Source organism: Hordeum vulgare, chromosome 2H, assembly GCF_904849725.1.
Source record: "Hordeum vulgare subsp. vulgare chromosome 2H, MorexV3_pseudomolecules_assembly, whole genome shotgun sequence".
Taxonomy (NCBI): domain Eukaryota; kingdom Viridiplantae; phylum Streptophyta; class Magnoliopsida; order Poales; family Poaceae; genus Hordeum; species Hordeum vulgare.
In genome coordinates, this window is record NC_058519.1 from 567406572 (window position 1) to 567429667 (window position 23096).

General features: G+C 49.4%; 1 protein-coding gene across 1 annotated transcript; it reads left to right on the plus strand.

Annotated features, from left to right (window-relative positions):
* Positions 1-18366: 18366 nt before the first annotated feature.
* On the plus strand, positions 18367-20554 carry LOC123427331 (elicitor-responsive protein 3). The gene is made up of 5 exons (XM_045111347.1): positions 18367-18587; positions 18800-18865; positions 19389-19515; positions 19714-19828; positions 20202-20554. The coding sequence occupies exons 1-5, from the start codon at positions 18521-18523 to the stop codon at positions 20259-20261; spliced, it is 435 nt and encodes a 144-aa protein (XP_044967282.1). The 5' UTR covers positions 18367-18520; the 3' UTR covers positions 20262-20554.
* The last annotated feature ends 2542 nt before the right edge of the window (positions 20555-23096 follow it).

The window sequence follows — 23096 nt, forward strand, 5'->3', positions numbered from 1 at the left end:
GTACTTGAAAATGTTAATCATGCATATGAAAAATGTACAATGTGTATGACAAACGTAGACACCTCCCAAAAAAGAAGGAAACTAGTAAAAACCTAAGAAAAAAGCAAAGAAAACGGTAGGAAAGCAAGAGAACCGCTAGAAACAATGAAAACCCCAATAAAAAAACCTATAGAAAACAAAAGTCTTCCTGCAGCTAGACTACTCGCAGGCCGGTCTAGTAACGCCACGGCAGAGGCGAGCCGGCGCTACATACGGGGCAGACGCGCGAAACCGGCGGAAGAAGCCACCGCCCCCACCCACCATTGGCGCGCGGCGCAGTCCTTAGGGGATTTTTCACTGTTTTGATCCTAGGGGTGCAAGTTAATCACGCAACGAACTCGTTTGGAAAGAATTTCATGTTTTGACCCTTTTTTATAACGGCATAGGCCGTGGCGTTGCAGCCCTGTTATGAAACGCCACTCTATTGTGGCGTTGCAGACCTTCGTTGAAACGCGTGTCTAATGTGGCGTTGCAGACCTGAGGTGAAACGCGTGTCTAATGTGACGTTGCACACATGAGGTGAAACGCCAGTTGCTATGGCGTTTCTTGCCTTTATATTCTGCCACCCCGACCCCCTCGCCCACCAACCACCATTTCTCCTCTCCTCTTGTTCTTCTTTGCACGAAAAAGCTCTCCCTTGTCCTCAAGATCCCCCCTTTCGATCTCCCTCCTCCCTCAACCTTTTAGAAGGTTCTTTGGGGCAAATCGAAGAGGCCGGTAAGCTCCTCCAATCCCTCCAATTAGTTTTTGCAATGATTTTGTATTTGTGTAGATTTTTTTTTGCACTAGGTGTTCTATTTATGTTGCATTGTATTGGTTGGTTTCTTATTATTGAGGACATTTAGTGTTATGGTTAGGGTTATGCCTAGTTTGGTTGGACAAGGGTTAGGGTTAGTGTTATGCCTAATTTGGATGGACAAGGTTTAGGGTTAGGGTTTGTGTTAATGCCTAATTTGGATGCAAATGGTCAGGGTAATATTTTGTTAGTTGTTTTGTTATACTTAGAATTGGTAATTTTGTCCCCTTTTTTAGATGGACAAGATTGTGAATATTCATTATGTTGACAAAGAGGCATTCATGAATGTTGCTGTTGTTGACAAATATGAGGAAGTGTTGACATTTCTTGATAGTCCTACTTATGAAGAGGTTGTGGCAGAAACTCAGATAAGATTAAAGTGGGTTGATCCAAGTGACCAAGTAGAATTATTAGGAAGATATGATGTTGGGTCGGCACACAAGTGTCGAATGAAGACAATGCCTATCAAGTCTAATTTGCATTGGGTTGCATACAAGGATGCTGTTGCATCCTCGATAGACAAGTCACTCGAAGTGTTTGCTAGTACGGTGGTCAATGCTCCTCTTCATGTTGACTTGAACCAACCCATAGTAGATGATTTGAGCCCGTATAATGGTGTGGCACCTATTGTTGAGCATAAAGTAGAAGTGCAAGTCAATGAGTATCCCCAATATGAGTTTGGAGGTAGTGCACCGATCAAAGATGATGGTCATGAGTCCGACGAAGAGTATGAGAGGCAACACAACATTGTTGGTGACGTAGAGGCTCAAGTAAGGCATGACGACATGGATCCTGACATTGTTTATCAGCGTGCTTGTGTGGATGAGTCAGATGATGAAGGCCCGGTGAATGAGTTGGATGAGGATGGCTTCACTGAGAAAGAAGCGGAGTGGTATACAAAAATCACTGGTAGGGATCACAAAGTTCCCTTGTTTTGTGATGTTAGCCTTGCAAATAAGGCTTTAGTCGACGGTGGCATGAGCAAGACAATTGAGGCTAGAATGTTCCCAAGTAGCACACCCAACGTGATTTGTACGTCTTACCTCAAGAAAGGTTTGATGTTCGAGGACATTCTAGAATTGAAGATGTGGTTGTGTGAGTATGCCGTCAAACACTACAGGCCTTTCAGAGTTGCTTACTCCGACTGCCACAAGCGATACACCGTGAAATGTGAGGTAGAAAAATGCAAATGGAAAGTCAATTCAAGACTCATGAAAGATGGTTTGTGGAAGATAAGTAGTTGCATTGCAACTCACCAATGCACACCGCCGACAGATGAAGCACCAGAGACACACCGTCAGTTAACCTCGGAATTCATCGGTTATAAATACCAGAAACATATAGCTGAGGATCCAACCATTAAAGTGAAGTTGTTGATGAGTTGGGTTTTTGAGAGATTTGGATATAAGGTCAAGTACGGGAAGACATGGAAGGCCAAACAAGTCGCTTTTAGAATGTTGTACGGTGGATGGGAAGAGGCGTACAACATGCTACCCCGGTTGCTGGGCGCGATGGCCTATAGAAACCCCGGAATGTACCACTATGTCCAAGATATTGAAGGAGTGTTCCGTCCTGCCTTTTGGACGTTTGGCCCATGCATTGCAGCTTTTGAGCATTGTCGTCCGGTTTTGTCTATAGATGGAACATTCCTGACTGGCAAATACAAGGGCACACTAATGATAGCAATGGCACATGATGCTAATGATCAGGTGTTGCCTATGGCATTTGCTTTGGTGTCAGCGGAGAACCAAGACAACTAGGAATGGTTCATGAGACTTGTGAGAAGCACGGTGATTCCTCCCAATAGGGAGGTATGCATCATATCCGATCGGCACCAAGGCATATTGAAGGCCGTGGATGTTCACATTCCAGGGCATGCGAGGCTTCACCATCGATGGTGCATGAGGCACTTCGTTGCAAACTTTTACAGGGCTTGTAAGAACAAAGATCTGGCGAAGGATCTTAACTCCGCATGTGTGGCCTTCTCCGTTGAGTCGTTCACTAAACGATTGAACAAAATATATGAGAAGGCAAATGAAGGTGGGAAAGAATTCCTACAAAGGAATATAGATGAGAGACATAAGTGGTCACGGGCATGTGACGAAGGAGGCATGAGATATGGCGACATGACAAGCAATCTTGTTGAGTGCTTCAACTTTGTCTTGAAGGGGGCACGTCAGTTGCCGGTCACGGCAATAGCTGAATATACCTTTTACAAGCTAAATGAGTATTTTCTTAAGCACTCCGAAGAAATTGGCAAGTTGATTGGTGAGAATGAGAAGCCTCCCAATGAGATCTATCCGCAGAAGGTTGCCGAGTGGCTAGAGTTTCTGATGGGGTTATAGTCCTAGGGTAGGGTCATAGGCCTGCCCTGAAGGTCCAACCCAAGGACTACCCCTCATAAGGGACAAGGCCCTTAGTCAGTTCCGACTGAACTAAGGAGTTCCCTTCGTCCAGTCGGTAACAGGTCCTCGACCATCCAGTCGGAGATTAGCATTCGGAGTTTATCAAACTAACCGACTGGATTCCACTCTGAGCATCATAACCCCCGTGGAGGGAAACGGTCATACGTTTCTATGTGCCTTTATTAGCATTTAAGACGTACGTTACCTGTAACATAGGCATTTATTCGCCACTACTCCACCCCTGTGCGCCGAACCGTTGTGGAGGGCAGCGCACTCTATATAAGCCACCCTCTCCCACTGGCGCAGGGGTTAGCAATTCACTGTATTCTATATTCCACTCGACAACAAGCTCCCTAAGCACTGAGACGTAGGGCTATTACCTCCACCGCAGAGGGGCCTGAACTCATACAACCTCGCCGTAGCTAAGGCTCTGCCCATCCTTTCGTACCCTACACATCTACTGTCAGGCTTATACCCACGACAGTTGGCGCCCACCTTGGGGCAGGCGTCTAAGCGACTTCCGGCGAGTTTGCGACTACATCATTTCATCATGTCGTCCGGTGGAGATTCGAGCATGGGTCACGAGATCTTCTTCGGCGCTCTCTCCTTCATCGTCGACGATTCGGCATGGCTTCGGGACGCCCCTCTCGACGTCGAGGCGCTTCCCCGCCGCGGGGCTACGCACTTCCGTGCCGGCGCCCGCGGCATTCTTCTTCTCCAGCAGTCGGCTCCAGTGTCGACCTACACCGCCGTCACGCGCCGCAACAAGCGGTCCCGCCGCCCGCGGCTCCAGCGTTGGGTGCAACACGCCCAGGCGCGCCAGAACGCGTCTTCACAAGTGGCGGTTCTAGAGTCGGTTGTGGTTGCCCCGCCGTCCCAGCGCTCGGACTCGGTTCCGACTGAGTTTCCTTCCGAGTACGCGGGTCGCGGGCCTGCAGCAGAAGTACACATGGCCAACTCCCATGAAGATCCCCGTCAAGCTGGCCGGAACGAGCACGAGATCGGCGAAACGTCCGACGCGCGTCGTCCGCCTCGCCGTTCTGCCAGTCGGCACACTCGGCGGAGCAACGTGGAGTTGTTCCGCACACCCCTCCTCAACTTGGCTGCGGCTGCTAAGATAGCCGATTCCCTTCAGCCGACTGATTCAGAAGCTGACAGGGGGATCGAGCAAATCCGCGCCCTGTTGCACACGGCGCAGCAGCAAAATTCGGCTGTCTCCCAGTCGCACAACAGGATCCACAATAGTTCTGTTCATGCGAATACGCATCGGACAGTTCATAGCCCTGGTTCTCGTCAGCGACACAGGGGAGGCAGCCGTTCCATAAATCCCGAAGATCGTCGCCGTTCACGCACCCCTCCGCAGGGTGGGCCCTATGGGCCCCGACATCATGATGATCGGCGTTCAGTCGGTGACACTTACGACCCAAGGCCCGACGCGAGAGGGCATATCACCCAGCGGAGGGTCGACAGGGGCCGAGCCCACTGCGATGGTTATGATATTGACCGTCCGAGTGGAAGCAGGACCATCGTTTCTGGTCCTGAATGTTTTAGTCGAGCCATCTGTTCGGCTGACATCCCTCCCAACTTCCGATTGGCGACGGGAATTAGCAAGTTTACAGGAGAGTCCAAGCCAGAAACGTGGCTGGATGATTACCGAGTGGCACTCCAGATCGGAGGAGGAGACGACCATATCGCCATGAAGCACCTCCCTCTGATGCTCGACGGCTCGGCGCGAGCATGGCTGAACCAGTTGGCCCCCTCAAGCATCTACAGCTGGGTAGATATGGCCCGAGTGTTCATCAGGACCTTCGAAGGGACGTGCAAGCGCCCTGCTGGCCTCGTGGAGCTCCAGCACTGCGTCCAGAAGAAGAATGAGCCCCTACGGGATTTCATTCAGCGTTGGACAACCCTCTACCACACGGTGGAGAACGTCACAGAGCATCAAGCAGTCTGCGCCTTCAAGGCAGGCGTGCGGTATAGGGATCTGTACCTAAAGTTCGGCCGAACAGGCGACATCTCCATGAGCAAGATGATGGAGATAGCAACACGCTATGCAAATGGCGAAGAAGAGGACCGCATCCGAAGCGGCAAGCACAAAACAGTCGCCGATGGAGATGGGAGTAACACTCGGAAGCAGAAGCAGAAAGCTCCGTCCACTCCGCAGGCAGAAGCTGCAGCCGTAACCAATGCCAAGTTCAAGGGCAAAGGGAAGGCTCAGTTCACCCCCAAGAAGAAGCAGTTCAATAACCCCATCCTGGACCAGCCATGTCCGGTTCATACGAAGAAGGATGAAGAGCGCAACCCCATATATGCGAAGCATACCACTCGACAGTGTCGCCTCCTGATCCAGGGGTTCAGTGAAGGGCAAACGAGTGAAAAGGACAATGAACAGGATGAGGAGGAGAAGGAGGATCCGTTCCCCCAAGTCCATGCAACACTGATGATTTTTGCTGACATTGAGAGCAAGAGTCGACTGAAGCTGGTGAACAGGGAGGTGAACATGGCCACCCCTACCAACCCCAAGTTCCTCAAATGGTCTCAGACTGCGATCACCTTTGACCAGTTGGATCATCCAGCACACGTACCCACCCCAGGGAGACAGGCTCTAGTCGTTGACCCGGTGGTGGAGGGAGTCCGACTGCGCAAAGTCCTCATGGACGGCGGCAGTGGCTTGAACATCATGTACGTCGACACTCTCAAGGGGATGGGCATTCCGATGTCCAAACTCAGCGAGAGCAGCATGCAGTTCCATGGAGTCGTCCCTGGACGAAAGGCCAAGTCACTCGGCCAGATCGCGTTGGACGTCGTTTCGGCTCCGACAAGAACTTCCGCAAGGAAAAGCTGACGTTCGAGGTGGTAGACTTCCAGAGCGCTTACCACGCAATTCTGGGCTGCCCAGCGTATGCGCGTTTCATGGCCCGTCCGTGTTACGTATACCTGAAGCTGAAGATGCCAGGCCCGAAAGGTGTGATCACCATCATGGGCAATCGACAGCGGGCCGAAGAGTGTGTGCAGCAGGGATCAAGAATCGCCGACCAGCAGATGGCCGTCCTCGAGCTTAACGAGTACAAGAAAACAGTCGACCCCGCTGACTTGATGCATTCGAAGAAGCCAGCTTCGGAGTCTGCATTCGAGTCGTCGGGAGAGACGAAGAAGGTCAGCATCCACCCGACGAACGACACTGCTGCCCGGACGAACATCTCCATCACCCTCGATCCTAAATAGGAAGCCGAGCTCACCCAATTCCTCCGTGAGAACTGGGACATCTTCGCATGGAAACCCTCTGACATGCCAGGTGTACCCAGGGAGTTGGCTGAGCACCGACTGCATCAGGATCCCATCGCTCGGCCTGTCCGAGAACGCCTGCGTCGGTCCGCCGCGCATAAGAGGAAGGCAATCGGAGATGAGGTAGCCAAGCTTTTGGCAGCCAACTTCATTCGCGAGGTTCACCACTCCGAGTGGCTCGCCAATGTTGTCATGGTTCCCAAGAAGGACAAGTCACTCCGAATGTGCATCGACTTCAAGCACCTCAATAAGGTCTGCCCGAAAGACCATTTTCCGCTCCCCCGCATCGATCAAATTGTCGATTCAACTGCGGGTTGCGAGCATTTGTCATTTCTTGATGCCTACTCGGGCTATCATCAGATCTGTCTGTATGGCCTCGATGAATTAAAAACAGCCTTCATCACCCCATTCGGGTGCTTCTGCTACATCCCTATGCCATTCGGTTTGAAGAATGCAGGAGCTACCTTTTTGCGCATGATCCAAAAATGCCTCCTCGACCAGATCGGTCGGAATGTGGAGGCGTATATGGATGATATCGTAGTCAAGTCACGCAAAGGTTCCGACCTACTGACTGACTTGGCAGAAACATTCGCCAACCTTCGTAGGTACGATATCAAGCTCAACCCCGCCAAATGTTCATTCGGCGTTCCCAGCCGAAAGTTACTCGGTTTCTTTGTTTCCGAACGAGGGATCGATGTCAACCCCAAAAAGATCGGGACCATCGTCCGAATGGAGAGGCCGGTCAGGATACACGATGTTCAACGGCTCACAGGTTTCCTAGCGGCTTTGAGCAGGTTTATCAGTCGACTCGGCGAGAAAGCACTTCCTCTGTACCGACTCATGAAGAAATCAGATACTTTCGAGTGGACAGACGAAGCCCAAGTCGCATTCGACGACCTCAAAGTCCTACTTTCCACCCAGCCGGTTCTTACTGCTCCGCTCAGTAAAGAGCCCCTTCTTCTGTATATCGCGGCTACAAATCAAGTCGTCAACACTGTTCTTACAGTCGAACGAGAAGAAGAAGGCAAAGCGTACAAAGTTCAGCGGCCAGTGTATTACGTCTCCGAAGTCTTGACTCCTTCCAAGCAGAGGTATCCCCACTATCAATAAATTATCTACCGGATTTACATGACTGCGAAGAAGGTAGCCCATTATTTCCAAGACCACTCGGTGTCTGTCGTTTCTGATGCTCCGTTGGCGGAAATCCTCCACAATCGGGATGTATCAGGCCGAGTGGTGAAGCGGGCAATGGAGATGTTGTACTGCGATATCAAGTTCGAGGCCAAGAAAGCTATAAAGTCTCAAGCCCTGGCTGACTTCATAGCAGAATGGGTAGAACAGCAGCAACCGACCCACATCTACTCGGCTCATTGGACAATGTTCTTCGATGGGTCCAAGATGTTGAATGGCTCCGGCGCTGGCGTTGTGATCGTATCGCCAAAGGGCGACAAACTCAAATATGTGCTGCAGATACACTTTGATTCCTCCAACAATGAGGCAGAGTATGAAGCTCTCCTTTATGGACTGCGTATGGCCATCGCACTCGGCGTCCGTCGCCTGATGGTCTATGACGATTCGGATTTGGTGGTTAATCAAGTGATGAAAGAGTGGGACGTCAGGAACCCCACCATGACCACATACTGCAATGCAGTGAGGAAGCTCGACAAGAAGTTTGAAGGTCTAGAACTCCACCATGTTCCGCGACTGAAGAACCAAGCAGCTGATGAGGTGGCAAAACTCGGATCCACTCGAAAACCAGTCCCGAGTGACGTCTCCCTCGAGCGCCTCCACCATCCCTCAGTCAAAGAAGATCCTTTCGCAATGGAACCAGTACAACCAAAGAGTTTGACAGATCCGACTAAAGTCGACGTACCTCCTGTGGTTGATCTGATCATGGAGATTCTTGTTGTCATCCCCGATTGGACTGTGCCGATCATTGCATATATCCCGAGGCAGGAATTACCAGAAGACGAAGTCCAGGCCAGGCAGATAGTCCGCAGGTCGAAGTCATTCACTGTCATTGATGGCCAATCGTACAAGGAAAGCGTTTCAGGCGTTCTTCAACGATGCATCTCCCCAGAGGAGGGACAGTTAATCCTGGAAGATATTCACTTGGGAACCTACGGTCATCACGCCTCTTCGACAGTGATCGTCGCCGAAGCATTCAGAGCTGGTTTCTTCTGGTTGCAGGCAAACGAAATGGCTAAAGATATGGTCAACCGATGTGAAGGCTATCAGTTCTACTCCAACAAGTCCCACAAGCCAACATCTGCGTTGAAGACAATCCCTCTTGTGTGGCTGTTTGCAGTATGGGGATTAGATACAGTCGGTCCATTCAGGACAGGCCAAGGAGGATAGACACATTTTTTGGTGGCAGTCGACAAGTTCACAAAATGGATTGAAGCCAAGCCCATCAAGAAGCTCGATGCCCTAACAGCCATCAAGTTTGTCAGGGACATCATCTCCAGATTCGGTGTACCTCACATCATAATCACGGACAACGAGACAAACTTTGACTCGGACAGATTCAAAGGTTTCTGTGCAAGCCAAGGTATCCGAGTGGATTTTGCATCCGTGGCGCATCCTCAATCCAATGGACAAGCAGAGCGGGCGAATGGACTTATTCTGCAAGGTTTGAAGCCCCGACTCCTGCGAGAGGTGGGACATGCCGCTGGCGCATGGGTCACCGAGCTACCTTCAGTGCTTTGGGGTCTTCGCACAATCCCGAACAGATCTACACGGCGATCACCGTTCTTCCTCGTTTACGGAGCAGAAGCAGTCCTTCCGAGTGACTTGCTTCACAATGCTCCACGAGTCGAACTCTTCTCCGAAGATGAAGCAGAACAAGCAAGGCAAGACGGAGTGGACCTTCTAGAGGAGGAGCGCGAGATGGCACTGACTCGCTCAACCATTTATCAACAAGATCTACGGCGTTTTCACGCACGACACGTCAGGAGTCGCACGTTCCAAGCAGGCGACCTGGTGCTCCGAGTGGATCAGCAAAGACCTCACAAGTTGGCTCCTGCCTGGGAAGGACCCTTCATCATCTCCAAGGTGCTGAACAACGGAGCATACAGACTCTACAACATTGACAGGGAGACAGACGAGCCGCGAGCATGGAACGGAGATCTCCTGAAGCGCTTCTACACGTGACCGTTGACTGAAGCAATGTAAAGAACAAGTATTGGTGAAATAATATAAAGCAGATTAAGCTTTTGCAGATCCAAAATTCTTCCGCGGTCGCAGACTCCGGTCTCAAAAAAAAACTTAGCTATGATCCAGAATCGCCTAAGTACTAACTTTCTCCGAGTGTGCACTAAACGTCGCACTCGGGGACTTAGCTGCGATCAAGAATCGCCTAAGTACTCACTTTCTCCGAGTGTGCACTAAACGTCGCACTCGGGGACTTAGCTGCGATCAAGAATCGCCTAAGTACTAACTTTCTCCGAGTGTGCACTAAACGTCGCACTCGGGGACTTAGCTGCGATCAAGAATCGCCTAAGTAATAACTTTCTCCGAGTGTGCACTAAACGTCGCACTCGGAGACTTAGTTGCGATCAAGAATCGCCTAAGTACTAACTTTCTCCAAGTGTGCACTAAACGTCGCACTCGGGGACTTAGCTGCGATCAAGAATAGCCTAAGTACTCACTTTCTCCGAGTGTGCACTAAACGTCGCACTCGAGGACTTAGCTGCGATCAAGAATCGCCTAAGTACTCACTTTCTTCGAGTGTGCACTAAACGTCGCACTCGGAGACTTAGCTGCGATCAAGAATCGCCTAAGTACTAACTTTCTCCGAGTGTGCACTAAACGTCGCACTCGGGGACTTAGCTGTGATCAAGAATCGCCTAAGTAATAACTTTCTCCGAGTGTGCACTAAACGTCGCACTCGGAGACTTAGATGCGATCAAGAATCGCCTAAGTACTAACTTTATCTGAGTGTGCACTAAACGTCACACTCGGGGACTTAGCTGCGATCAGAATCACCTAAGTAATAACTTTCTCCGAGCGTGCACTACTCGTCACACTCGAAGACTTAACTGCGATCAAGAATCGCTGAAATGGGAAACCTTCCCGCGACTGTATCCTACAGATACACTGGGGGACCCAACAGACCCTCATTGAGGCTCATGTGGATGTCAAGACCACTGACAATTACATGAGTAGCAGACCCTCATTGAGGCTCATGTGGATGTCAAGACAACAGGCAATTACATGAGTAACAACTCGCTTCGAGTGCGGCATGATCGTCGCACTCGAAGACTTAGCCACGATCATAAATCGCCTAAGTACGCTATTACCTCCGAGTGTATCCTACAGATCCACTCGGCGACTCAGCAGACCCTCATTGAGGCTCATGTGGATGTCAAGACCACTGACAATTACATGAGTAACAACTCGCTCCGAGTGCGGCATATCCGTCGCACTCGAAGACTTAGCCACGATCATGAATCGCCTAAGTACTCTATTACCCTCGAGCGTATCCTACAGATCCACTCGGCGACTTGGCAAACCCTTAGAGAGGCTCACATAGATGTCAAGGAAACTGACAATTACATGCTCCGCATGTTTACCATTGGCTTCAACAAGAAAAGCCAAACAAAAACTCGAGCCAAAATGGTGTCAACAACTCTTTGGCAACAGAAGAGCAAAAGATTTGATTTAAATTCGAAGTTCACCTAAGGATAGTTGACTCGGTGCAGATCAAGCTTACCCGCACCGAACCAAGAATGTGACGGCCAACAGAAGTGGCCAAGGTTTCTTACAACCAACACTCGGCATACCGAGGTAAAAGTTTTCTTAAGCGTCGTCCGGATTGGCGCCAGGACTGGAGGGCTCCACGAATGTGTCCAGGTCGATCCCGTCGGTGATGCGGGTGGCACTCTCAAGGAAGGTTTCCATGAAGTCTTCGAATCAAAGTTTCTTCGTGTTGGCGACCTTCAACACTTTCAGCTTCTCTTCGCGCACCTCCTTGCAATGCACTCGGACCAGGGACAGCGCAACGTCTGCACCACAGCGAGCCGCAGATTTCTTCCATGACTGCACTCGGTTTGGGACCTCCTCCAGCCGAGTCATCAAGCCTTCCATCTTATACCGAGACTTGTCTTCAGGCCAAAGCTCCTTGTCGATCCGGCTGACGACTTCTCTCAGTCGACCGATGAAAGGCCCAACTTTGCCCAGGCGAATGTGCGCTTGGAGCAGATCTCGATTGGCGTCCTCGCCGAGTGGAATGTTCTCGCGAATCGACCGCTCCACGTCAGCTGCTTCAGCCTCAGCGTCCATGCAAAAATATGCAAACATAGGACAAGCAAACAATAAGCGCCGAGTGTAACGCACATACCACAAGCACTCGGAAAAACAGGACTTACCACCCAGACGCGTTATCATCTGCCGGGCCCAATCACTGGCGTATTTTTCCTGCGCTATACACCGCTTGTTCAGCGCATTCATTTGCACCATCAGCTCAGACCTATGCGCCTTCATCTTCTCAACTTCAGCAGTCAGTGCCTTGTTTGCTTCACGGGCCTGCTCCAACGACTTCTCTCGTTCCACCAGAACATCCTTCATGCCAGCCATTGCAACCAGTGCCGCATCCAGTTCACCAGCAAACTGAACCTTTTCAGCCCTAAGAGTCTCGTATGCTGTCCCCATCTCGCAAGTTTTCTGCCAGCCAGCGCCAAGAGACGATCAGACAAATCCAACAATAAAAAATCTAAGTTCTTTAGACCCCTTCCGACGCAAGAAGTCGGCAGTGGTCTCGGGGACTACACCTAGTGGGTTCACTGAGAGTGACCCCACTGGCTTGAAACTCAAACAGGTCCGCCCTATTGAGCTACATGACAACACCTACGCCTACAAGGCTAATACTACCCGACCTGAGTAAAATTACTCTCGGGGACTCTTACAGTAGGTGCACTCCGAGTGCACCAACTGTTAGCATTCGACCAGATTAATTATGGATCTGATCACGTCAAAGACAATATGTATAAAGACAACTGTCGGTGCAAGCACTCGACAGAAGTCTCGAGGACTACACCCACTGGGTTCACTAAGAGTGGACCCATTGCAAAAATCATACGGTATCCGAGCACACCCAGTGGGTTACACGAGAAAAGTAAATACTTACTAGCCCACTTACTCGGATATCGTCCCGCAGCTCCAAGCTCTGCTGGTACAGGGATGCGATGGAGTCGTACGCCTTCTTGGCTTCTCCCGCCATCAGCTCCGCCTGCACCATGGCCCCCTTGGCCGCTCCCACCTGATCCTCTGGGAGGCGCTGGACATTATACTCGACATTCGACGGGCCTGGCATCGTTGGAGGCTCCTTGGGCATCCCAAGGCTTGCTCCAGTCGGTTCAGCAGCAACCAGCGCCGCTTCAGTCGACGACATCGCTTCAGTCGACGGCACGTCCGCAGCGAGAGCAGTAACTGGCGGAACAGCCTCAAGGACAGGCACCGCAGCTTGCTCAGATCTCCCCTGGTCACCCTCATCCACATAAATCACCCCTGAGGGAAGCCAGACCGAACGGCGTGAGATCTCAGAAAAAGAAAGGGGCAAGACCGAAGACAGAATTCGTGATGCGATGATGTAAACTCTCGGAATCGCTACGACGCACCTGGCTGGGACGAGACGACATTGTCCATGTCCATGGGGTCATCCCCCTGGCGTGCCGGAGAGGTGGCAGAGGTAGCAACCCTGTCGAGTGAAATTCATTCGACCAATAAACAGGAGTCCAATCGAATATCAGAAGAAGTTAGAAGAACAATATACTTACGTCGAGGTGATGGGAACGGTGACCCTCATCCGCGGCAAAGCCTTCCGAGGTTTAGATCCGCTCGGTTTGGCCACCTTGGAAGGCCGACCCGCAAGTTCAGTAGCAGCGTCCCTGGTCCTCTTGGTGCTCCGGGCACTCGGACCCCCGGGGGAACAGTTGACGAGGTACTCGGAACCGTAGGAGCAGTTGGCGGAGCACTCGAGGATGCTGGAAGGGCCGAAAGAGCTGCAGGTTCATGTCGGCGCTTGATTCGTTGCTCTGGCGGCAGGGGTGGCGAGTCCAGCTCTTCGTCTTCCCCCTCCTCTTCACTAGACTCTTCCTCCGTTTCCCCACTGTCGGAGACGTACTCGACGCTCTCCATGCTGCCCTCCTGGCTGCCCTCCTCCTCCTCCTCGGCCGGGTTCCCGTTCGAGATAGGGGAAAACTAGTTGGTCCACTTCTGCATAAAATACAGTCGGCGACATCAGGCGTCAGACAGAGATCCAAGAAAGCTATAAAACTAAGACAGTTACGTGCACTCGACAAGTGGTACTCACCTCGTTCGGAGGAGGGTTGTCCGTGCAGAAAGCCCTCACTCGCCGGGACCCTCTGGGGTTCTCGCAGGCGCCTGTGATCTGGAGCACCCACGACGCCACCTTCTCCTCGGTCACGCCCAAGACGTTGGTCCGAGTGGAGTCTTCGGGCCCCGTCTAGTGCCACATGGCGTGGTCGCGAGCCTGCAGTGGTTGGATGCGCCGACCGAGGAAAACCTCCAGCAAATCTATGCCGATGACTCCCCTCCTGACGACATCTACGAGTGCGTCGACCAGAGGCTGGATGTTGATCTTCTCCGCCTTCGTGAGCGCAAGCTACTTAGGCGGAGCGGGTCGATCTAAGCTAAAAGGAGGCAACCCTGTCGTGGCATTCGGGCAAGCAACGTCCTGGCAGTAGAACCATGTCGACTGCCAGTTCCTAATCGACTCACTCAGCTGAAGAGCAGGATAACTACTTCTACTCTTCTTCTAGAAACCTAAGCCTCCGCAGAGCTGGAGAAGGTGTGTCTTATCATCCGACTGGTGAAGTTGTTTGATAGTTTGGGATCTAGCAGAGAAAATATGTTTGAAAAGCCCCCAATGAGGGGGACAGCCGATGAAGCACTCGCACAAGACTATGAAAGCAGAGAGATGAGCTATAGCATTCGGGGGAAAGTCGTGAAGCTGCGCCCCGAAGTGGTTCATTATGCCTTTGAAGAAAGGATGTGGGGGCAGGGCGAAACCTCGGTATGCATGGCTGAGCAGCAGGACGCGCTCCCCCTCCCGGGGCGCCGGCTCGATCTCATTCACCGCCGGCAACCTCCACGACTTGTGCACGATCATCCCGTGCTCCACCAGCTCCAGCAGATCCCCCTCCGTCACCGTGGAGGGGAGGAAGTCCCCCTGGATCCACCCCGCCGGCAACGCTCGCTGCCGCCGTTGAGCAGGAGCCGCCGCCTTCCCCTTCTTCTTCTTCGCCTCCAGCTTGCTAGTCTGTCCCTTGGTCATGGCGGAAGCTGCGGGTCCGCGGAGAAGAAGGAAAAGGAAGGATCTTGGGTGCGCAGGAGGAGGCGAGAGGAGCGGAGCAATCAAAGGCAAGAGATCCGGCGAGCGTAACGAGAAAACCCTCGCCGCTGAGGTTTAAGTAAGGTTTCGACTGCGTCATTGGCAGGTGGCCCCGAAACCTTATCCCCCGACCAACTGCGGCGATATCAGTGGAGAAGATGAAGGCGCGGGAATCGAGGTGTCAGGCGCTACTCGAGCGCGATGTCGTCATCCCCGCTGAGCGCGCGGTAACCGAAATTTGAGGATCCTCGAAAATCCGCCGCTGTCAGTTGACTGGTCACGTCAGGAGATACCCTGGAAGCACTCGGTTTCCGACAGTTTGTTCCACCAATACTTCCACTCGGATCATAGGTCAGAAAAGATAAAATGGATCGAGGCAAGCAACGCCAAAGTCACATCTGTTCCAGTCGGATCCAAACTTCAAGCATCGCTTCGTCGTTCCAACCCCAATCCATTCGGGGACTAATGATGGGGTTATAGTCCTAGGGTAGGGTCATAGGTCTGCCCTGAAGGTCCAACCCAAGGACTACCCCTCATAAGGGACAAGGCCCTTAGTCAGTTCCGACTGAACTAAGGAGTTCCCTTCGTCCAGTCGGTAACAGATCCTCGACCGTCCAGTCGGAGATTAGCATTCAGAGTTTATCAAACTAACCGACTGGATTCCACTCTCTGCATCGTAACCCCCGTGGAGGGAAATGGTCATACGTTTCTATGTGCCTTTATTAGCATTTAAGACGTACGTTACCTGTAACGTAGGCATTTATTCGCCACTACTCCACCCCTGTGCACCGAACCGTTGTGGAGGGCAGCGCACTCTATATAAGCCACCCTCTCCCACTGGCACAGGGGTTAGCAATTCACTGTATTCTATATTCCACTCGACAACAAGCTCCCTGAGCACTGAGACGTAGGGCTATTACCTCCACCGCAGAGGGGCCTGAACTCATACAACCTCGCCGTAGCTAAGGCTCTGCCCATCCTTTCGTACCCTACACATCTACTGTCAGGCTTATACCCACGACAGTTTCAAAAGGAGAAGTCATCCATGCAGCGAGCCACTTGTTTCGATAACGCTGAAATGAAATACCAAGTGGATGAGCCAGGCGGTACAACGAGAGATGGGCAATCATATGGTGGTCGCTCATTTATGGTTTCCCTTCGGACGCGGCATTGCACTTGTGAGCGTCCTAGTAAGTACCACTGGACATGCTCGCACATGATGACGGCATGTCGCATGAGGAATTTGCCCTTCTCTGATGGTGTAGTTGTGAGGTTGCATGAATTCAACTTGCAAACTCATCAGTTAACATGGGCGTCGAGATTCCACCCTTTTCTTGACCCATCACAGTGGCCCGAGTATCACGGCCCTAATATTAGGCCGGATCCAGAGATGATGGTTCAACTGAAGGGTAGAAGGAGAACAAAACGATACAGGAATGATATGGATGACCTGATGAGCACCAGAGAGTTTGGTAGTGGACATTTCATGGAGCCACGTGATAGGAACCAATGTGGTGATTGCAATGAAACGACACATAATAAGAGGACTTGCAAAAGAAACAACGCATCTACTAGTGATGTGGGGGGGCACAGGTGGTTCAAGTGCTGGCGGTGGTAGACGTGGTGGTTCAAGTGGTGGCATTGCTATGGGACGAGGATCCGGCGGTGGTAGACGTGGTGGTTCAAGTGGTGGCCTTCCTGTGGGCCGAGGATCCGGTGATGGTAGACGTGGTGGTTCAAGTGGTGGCATTGCTATGGGACGAGGATCCGAGAGTGGTAGACGTGGTGGTTCAAGTGGTGGCCTTTCTATGGGACGAGGATCCGGCGGTGGTAGACGTGGTGGCCTTGCTATGGGACGAGGATCCGGCGGTGATGGTAGATGTGGTGATTTTATGGGTAGAGGTTCGGGTGGTGGTAGAGGAATGTTCGGTTACCTACGAGGACCATTTCCGTAAGTTTATCTATCATGTTGTTTTTCATGCCTTGATGTTTTGATTTTTTTACCTACGAGGACCATTTTCGTAACTTTTTATGCTATTGTATTAACTGTGAGCCTTGATGTTTTTATGTAGGTATGACGGCGTCTCAACCCAACAAGGAGAAAATGGAGTGGGGGCGGAGAAGGATGCAACCAGTGAGGAGCAGCGGTTGATGGAGAGGGATGTATCCAAGAGAACAACACACCGAATGGCCTAGGATCCTTCCTAGTTTCATCAGTCCATGGCTCGAGTTCAACACCAACCAATGTTGCAACCCGTTGTCGCCACTGAGCTGACCTAACCTTTCCTGTAAGAGCCCTGCCCTCGATAGGAAGCCCGGTGATCATAGCAATATCCTCCAAGGTTATGCTCATCTCACCAAGAGGAAGGTGAAAAGAGTGCGTCTCCGGCCTCCAACGATCCGTAAGTGCGGTTAGGGCCGTGGCATTCAACCATGGTGGTGTGCCTTTAAAGTTGAGCACAAATTATAGAAGAACCATTCTTCTAAAATAAGGCTCGTAACGAGGGTCATATAAAAGAGTTTCATTCGGATTGTGCCCCCTCAAACGAAGTAGTGGAGGAACCTAAACAAACAAACGCATAATTTATTAATTGACTCAACTTGTCAAAATATAAAAATCATGGAGTATATAAAAATAATCATCAACACAATCATAATTACCTCTCCTCTTTCAACTAGCACCGCGCGATGCTTCTGCTCGTAGTACTCATCAAGACCCGGATATTTATCCGGCCGAAACATCCTACATAATATGAACAAAATTCTTATCGGCCTCTTCGAATAATATGAACTAAACCTAGGCATAAACCTAATGCGAATAATATGAACAAAACCTAGGTTATACCTATAGCCACCAAAAACTACACCTAGACACACCATAAACTACACCTATTAACAATCACAAAATAAATTTACTTCAAAGCATACGTACACCTAGTGCAAGAAAAAGCTACACACATACACAGTCATTGCAAAAACTAATTGGAGGGACTGGAGGAGCTTACCGGCCTCTTCGATTTGCCCCAAAGAATCAACAAAACGGTTGGGGGAGGAGGGAGATCGAAGGGGGGGGTCTGGAGGAGGAGGGATAGCTTTTTCATGGAGAGGAGAAGGAAAGAACAGGGGGTGGACGAAGGGGCGAGCGCTGGGCAGTTACATAGCCCCCCTGCAACGCGAGCCTCTTTGGCGTTTCTGTTAAGGCCTGCAACGTCTAGTAGACTCGCGTTGCACATGAGGATTGCAACATTCAGTAGACTGGCGTTTCGCATAAGGCCTGCAACGCCACGATTTCTGACGTTTTCAAAAGGGTCAGATCGTGAAAAACTTTAAAATCGAGTTCATTGTGTGAATTTTTTTTGTCTTGTAGGTCAAAACAGTGAAAAAACGCGTCCTTAGGCAAGTTGGCCTGCCTGTGCCCTACCACACACCGCCTCCATGTGAGGGCGACGTGGGGGAGACGCGAGGAAGACGCGGCCGAGCTTTCCATTTTTCAACTCCTAGTCCTATATACATACAGCGGTACCCGGGGGCTCGGATCGGATCTAAGCAATTCGTCACGCCGTCCAGTCGTGCTGCCTACTCAACGTAGTTCCTCACCTGCGGAGTTGCGTGGGCGAAGGCGAGATCAGACCAGGAGAGAAGATGGCGCAGGGGACGCTGGAGGTGCTGCTCGTCGGAGCCAAGGGCCTCGAGAACACCGACTACCTCTGTAAGCCACCCCCCATCGAGCTCTCATCTGATTGAGTTCAGCTCTGCTTTCCCCGTTCCCCGCTCGACCAAGTAGCTCGGCGACGGCCTCCTGATCAGCCAAATCGGCGCAATATCCTCGCGTCGTTTTGGGGCTTTCCGCCTTCGCTGGTGTCCAATTGACGGCATCGATTCTCGCTGACGAATTCCGTGGCTGCGAATTCTTTGCTGCAGGCAACATGGACCCGTACGCGGTTCTGAGATGCACCTCGCAGGAGCAGAAGAGCACCGTCGCCTCAGGCAAGTCTCTTCGTTTAGCCTGCACATATTTTGTTGATAGAAAATCTTAGCTCTTCAATTCATCGGCCAACGCTTTCGTTGATTAGTATACTGTTCAAAGTGACACCTCAATGATAGTGAAATCTGGCCCTTCTGCTCGTTTGCCAAGTAGTAAAAAAAGATGAGCACTGGTGTCTGGTGCTGAGTGAGTCCTAGCTTACGCGTGCTGGTAGAAGCTATCATGCTTAAGTCTGTCATGTGTTTTGCCACGACAGTAATGTCTGGACGCTTGAACAGCAGGAAAGTCTACATGATCATAATAAGAAACAAATCGATTCAGAATGGCAGCAACGTGCGCTAAGACATGTTAGAGAGTAACGTCATGCATCTCGATAGCATCAACCCCTAGGTGGATCCTTCCATAAGGAAAAATGGGATTCGTCAAGACATGTTAGAGAGTAACGTCATGCATCTCGATGCTACCGTGCGTGTGTGCTATCGACTTCCTTATGAGATGTGACTTGAATTCACTCGGTGAATGCAGGAAAGGGAAGTGACCCTGAATGGAACGAAACCTTTGTGTTCACCGTCTCTGAGAACGCACGCGAGCTCGTCATCAAGCTCCTCGACAGTGATGGTGGCACGGAAGATGACAGCGTTGGTGAAGCAACGTAAGTCAAAAATGAGCTAATGATTTTGGTGGGGCTGGCGGTCTTGCATAAAATTGGCTCAAAATGTTTGGCCGAATCTGTTGCTGAAACACTTGCAATTTGCATTTCGGTTGCTGTCGCATTATCGCGGGATGCAAAATTGAATGATAGCAGATTGCGTTATCTACTACTCCATAACTGAGTACTTGTTTCTTGCAGGATCCCATTGGATGGAGTGTATACTGAAGGAAGCATCCCACCAACTGTTTACAATGTTGTCAAGGACGAAGAGTACCGTGGAGAAATCAAAATCGGTCTGACGTTCACTCCGGAGGTAGTTTTCTCACATTCATGTTCAAAGAGTGTAAACCCGTTCCATTTGCCTCTGATGCTCATTTGTCAGCTTGGTGACACACGTGTCATTTATTTCTTCTGCTACTCACTGAACATATGCATTAGTAACTCTTTATGCAAACTATTAGGCCCTTATTCGCTGTTACCTGATCTGGTAAACTGAACAGCACTACAGATCTGGCTATAATTCTTCTACTGTACCATTTTTTATCTTCTCAACTTCTAGTTTCAATAGCACTAATTGTGTAGAGTATCTTGGTCCTTCAATATTTTCCATTTTCATGAAGATGGACGAGCTGGCCCTTCTTCTGACCTCAATACTTACATTTCCACATGTTTTTCTCTGATCACAGGAGGCTCGGGATGAGGATCAACCCGAGGAAAACTATGGTGGGTGGAACCAGTCATCTTGAGAAGAAGCGGATGTTTTGCTGAGCTATGGTGCGTGACAAGTCGTGTGCTAGAACTAAAGCTTATTTTAATTCTTTTTAAGGACTGTATTTATCGTTGATTCCCTCAGTGCTAAGACTCTCCTTATTTTATTTTTTTGAGGGGAGACTCTCCTTATTGATTGGTATCATTTTCTAGTATTCAAAATTGTAATAACGGTGTTCCCCACTTGTATGAAGTATTAGCCCTCTTTAATGTTCACTAAACTGATTTGCAACAGTGATGGTCCCATTTCTTAAGAGATAGTAATTCGTTATGGTTGTGTGCATTAGCTGATGCAAAGGCCGAGGCGCTCCCTCTTTTTCTTTCATTTCGTAAAACGTGTATATCTTCTCCTTCTCTTGTCGATGGTGCTTACTTTGTCATAGATATTCAATCTGGCCAGTAGGTGAGGATGAAATCCTCTTATAACAATCCTATCGTCCATGGTCACCTACCAATTTTCGGTCTTTCAAATGTTGAAGTGGGGACTAAAAAGAATTGACAAGATATGGCACCACACTTCCATTGGACAAAAGAGTTAGGGGGGCTCTTGCATCCTCGATTTTGACAAGTTTGACTCAGCTTCAACCTAGTAGAGCTTCAGTAGTGGTACTAAGGGTTTAGGTACCACTGAGAAGAGGTAGAAAATCTATTAGTTTGGGGTTGCCCTAGGTGATGTGCTTTAAAATACGTAACTACCAGGTTCTTATGTCGGTGCCTCCGGGAAGCCTATCTCTTAGTTGCTAAGTCCAACCCTCCGTCGACATTTTGAGGTTTTGGTTTGGCAGTTGTTGATATTGTAGTCTGGCTCTCGGTTTGTTGACCACATCCTTTGCGAGGTCTTGTGTATGGTAGCGCCACAAAAATGTTCTATTGTGTGACGTGAATCAACTTGAAACCTCGAAAGTACCAAGTTTGTATGTGGGGAAATTATTTTCGAAATGACTATGCATAACAAGTCATGAATCCCGGTGCAACAGTGTTCCATTCAGAACTACCGACTACAAGTGTGTGTGTTCCGAGAGATTGTGGCATTGGTTTGAATCTCGATTGGATTCTATTTGAGCAACAAAAAGATTCATCCACATTTGATATCCTAACCCCTTTTATAGTATGGTTTTTCATACACTCAATGTAATTCTTGAACTGCTCAAATGACTAGAAAATTGTCTCTAACCTTCTAGCTTGAAGTCTTTCTTCCATATTAACTTTTGTTTATAAACCATTGCTTTTGGAACTATACACATAGTTGCACTCAGTAGCACATTGGTCCATTACAATTTTGTCATTAATCATTAAACCCCACTAGAGGACCCTAGATGCATCTTCACCCATTGTGACTATTCAATGGCATAATGATGCCTTCTCGAAGGTGGATATGCACATGTCCCGAGCCTCCACCGCCATCACATGAGCAACGAAGCCAAACGCCTCTTTTGGCATGATCAATGGATTCTTGGATGGATGAACCTCTAAGCCATCTCTCTGAGCAAGAACTAATTGGGCTTGGTGGAGAAAGAGTTGGCCAATCAAAGCTAGGATTCAAGGTCTCCAAACATGTACACTTTATAGCTTATCGTCGACTTATGTGACCTTTGGTTGGGCTTACGCGTCATTTTCCTTTCTACTTTGCTAGATGTCATGTATTGGTGAAGGTCATCCTTTGGTTCATACATAATGGTTGTGGCATACCATATACAATGTCGAGGAGCGTCTCCTCCTTTCCTCGCCAGCAAAAGTTGGACCATACAAACGGAACTAAAATGTCATGGCGCATGACAAGATCCTCATTATGGAAATGTTGCCCGTATTTAGTTGCTCTTATTAGTCCAATTTGTAAGGTATGCCATATTCACTTGAAGTTGGTCCCTCCTTTATGTCGTGGGTGCCACTTCAAACATTTGTTCTACTAGAAGACATGTTTTCCGCAAGGGAAGCAGAAGCAGTGATCTCGTTTTTGCTAATGGACAACAACAACATCAGCTCTTGATTTAAAATAGAAATGTCGACGACCTCAAAAGAAAAATGAATGTCCATTAGTGAATTGAATGTATATAGTATGTGGGTAGTTTGGAAGGAAAGAAATCACATAATCTCTCAAAATATTGTGATCTAGCCTTTGACAGATGACATGATAGTTCATGAGGAAGCGTAGTGGTGGGGTTTGGCCTAACGGGATCCCAAAGACAACGAACTTGAGGCCCCTCTCACTATAAGATTTACGGTTCTAGCATTTTCCTTATCTTTGTTACCATGAATCTAAACTCATATTTTATCATTAAATGAGATTTCATATCCCCGATCATATTACAAATGTGTTGGTATTGTCCTAAAATTGAATATTTGAAAAGGCTCACGACAAGGTTAACTAGGAGTTCTTTATTGAAATGTCATACAATGAGAGTCTTTGATCCTATTTGGTGTGGTAGGATTAAGAGTATCATTTACAATGGCATTTTTATTGTAAAATTGAAAAACACCACGGACCCTTACTTTCGTAGTGCTACAAGTGTCAGGTAGACTGAGAGTTCTTGTGAATTTCTATTCTCTGAAAAACGTCGACCAAGACTTCCTTGGGCTAAATACTTGAAAATGTTTGATTCTTGGAGAGAGAATGTTATTTCCATGGGAGGAAGAACTATCACGATGAAGGCTATGTTGACAATACTTTTTATGAGAAGGTTGTATGTTGACCTAATGGAACAATGGGAAGCTTGCTTGCTTACTTTGCTAAGCTTAATATTTTCTATGACTCCGATGAGAATTAGTGGATCGAGGAGAAAATGATCTATTTTTACTACTAAATCAGTGTACAA

What these genes read in the sequence shown, in the direction of transcription:
- LOC123427331 (XM_045111347.1), top strand. Translation starts at nt 18,521, where the DNA reads ATGGCGCAGGGGACGCTGGAGGTGCTGCTCGTCGGAGCCAAGGGCCTC. An exon ending in GAAGAGCACCGTCGCCTCAG is followed by an intron (nt 18,866 to 19,388) that starts GCAAGTCTCTTC and finishes CGGTGAATGCAG; the next exon opens with GAAAGGGAAGTGACCCTGAA. An exon ending in GACAGCGTTGGTGAAGCAAC is followed by an intron (nt 19,516 to 19,713) that starts GTAAGTCAAAAA and finishes TGTTTCTTGCAG; the next exon opens with GATCCCATTGGATGGAGTGT.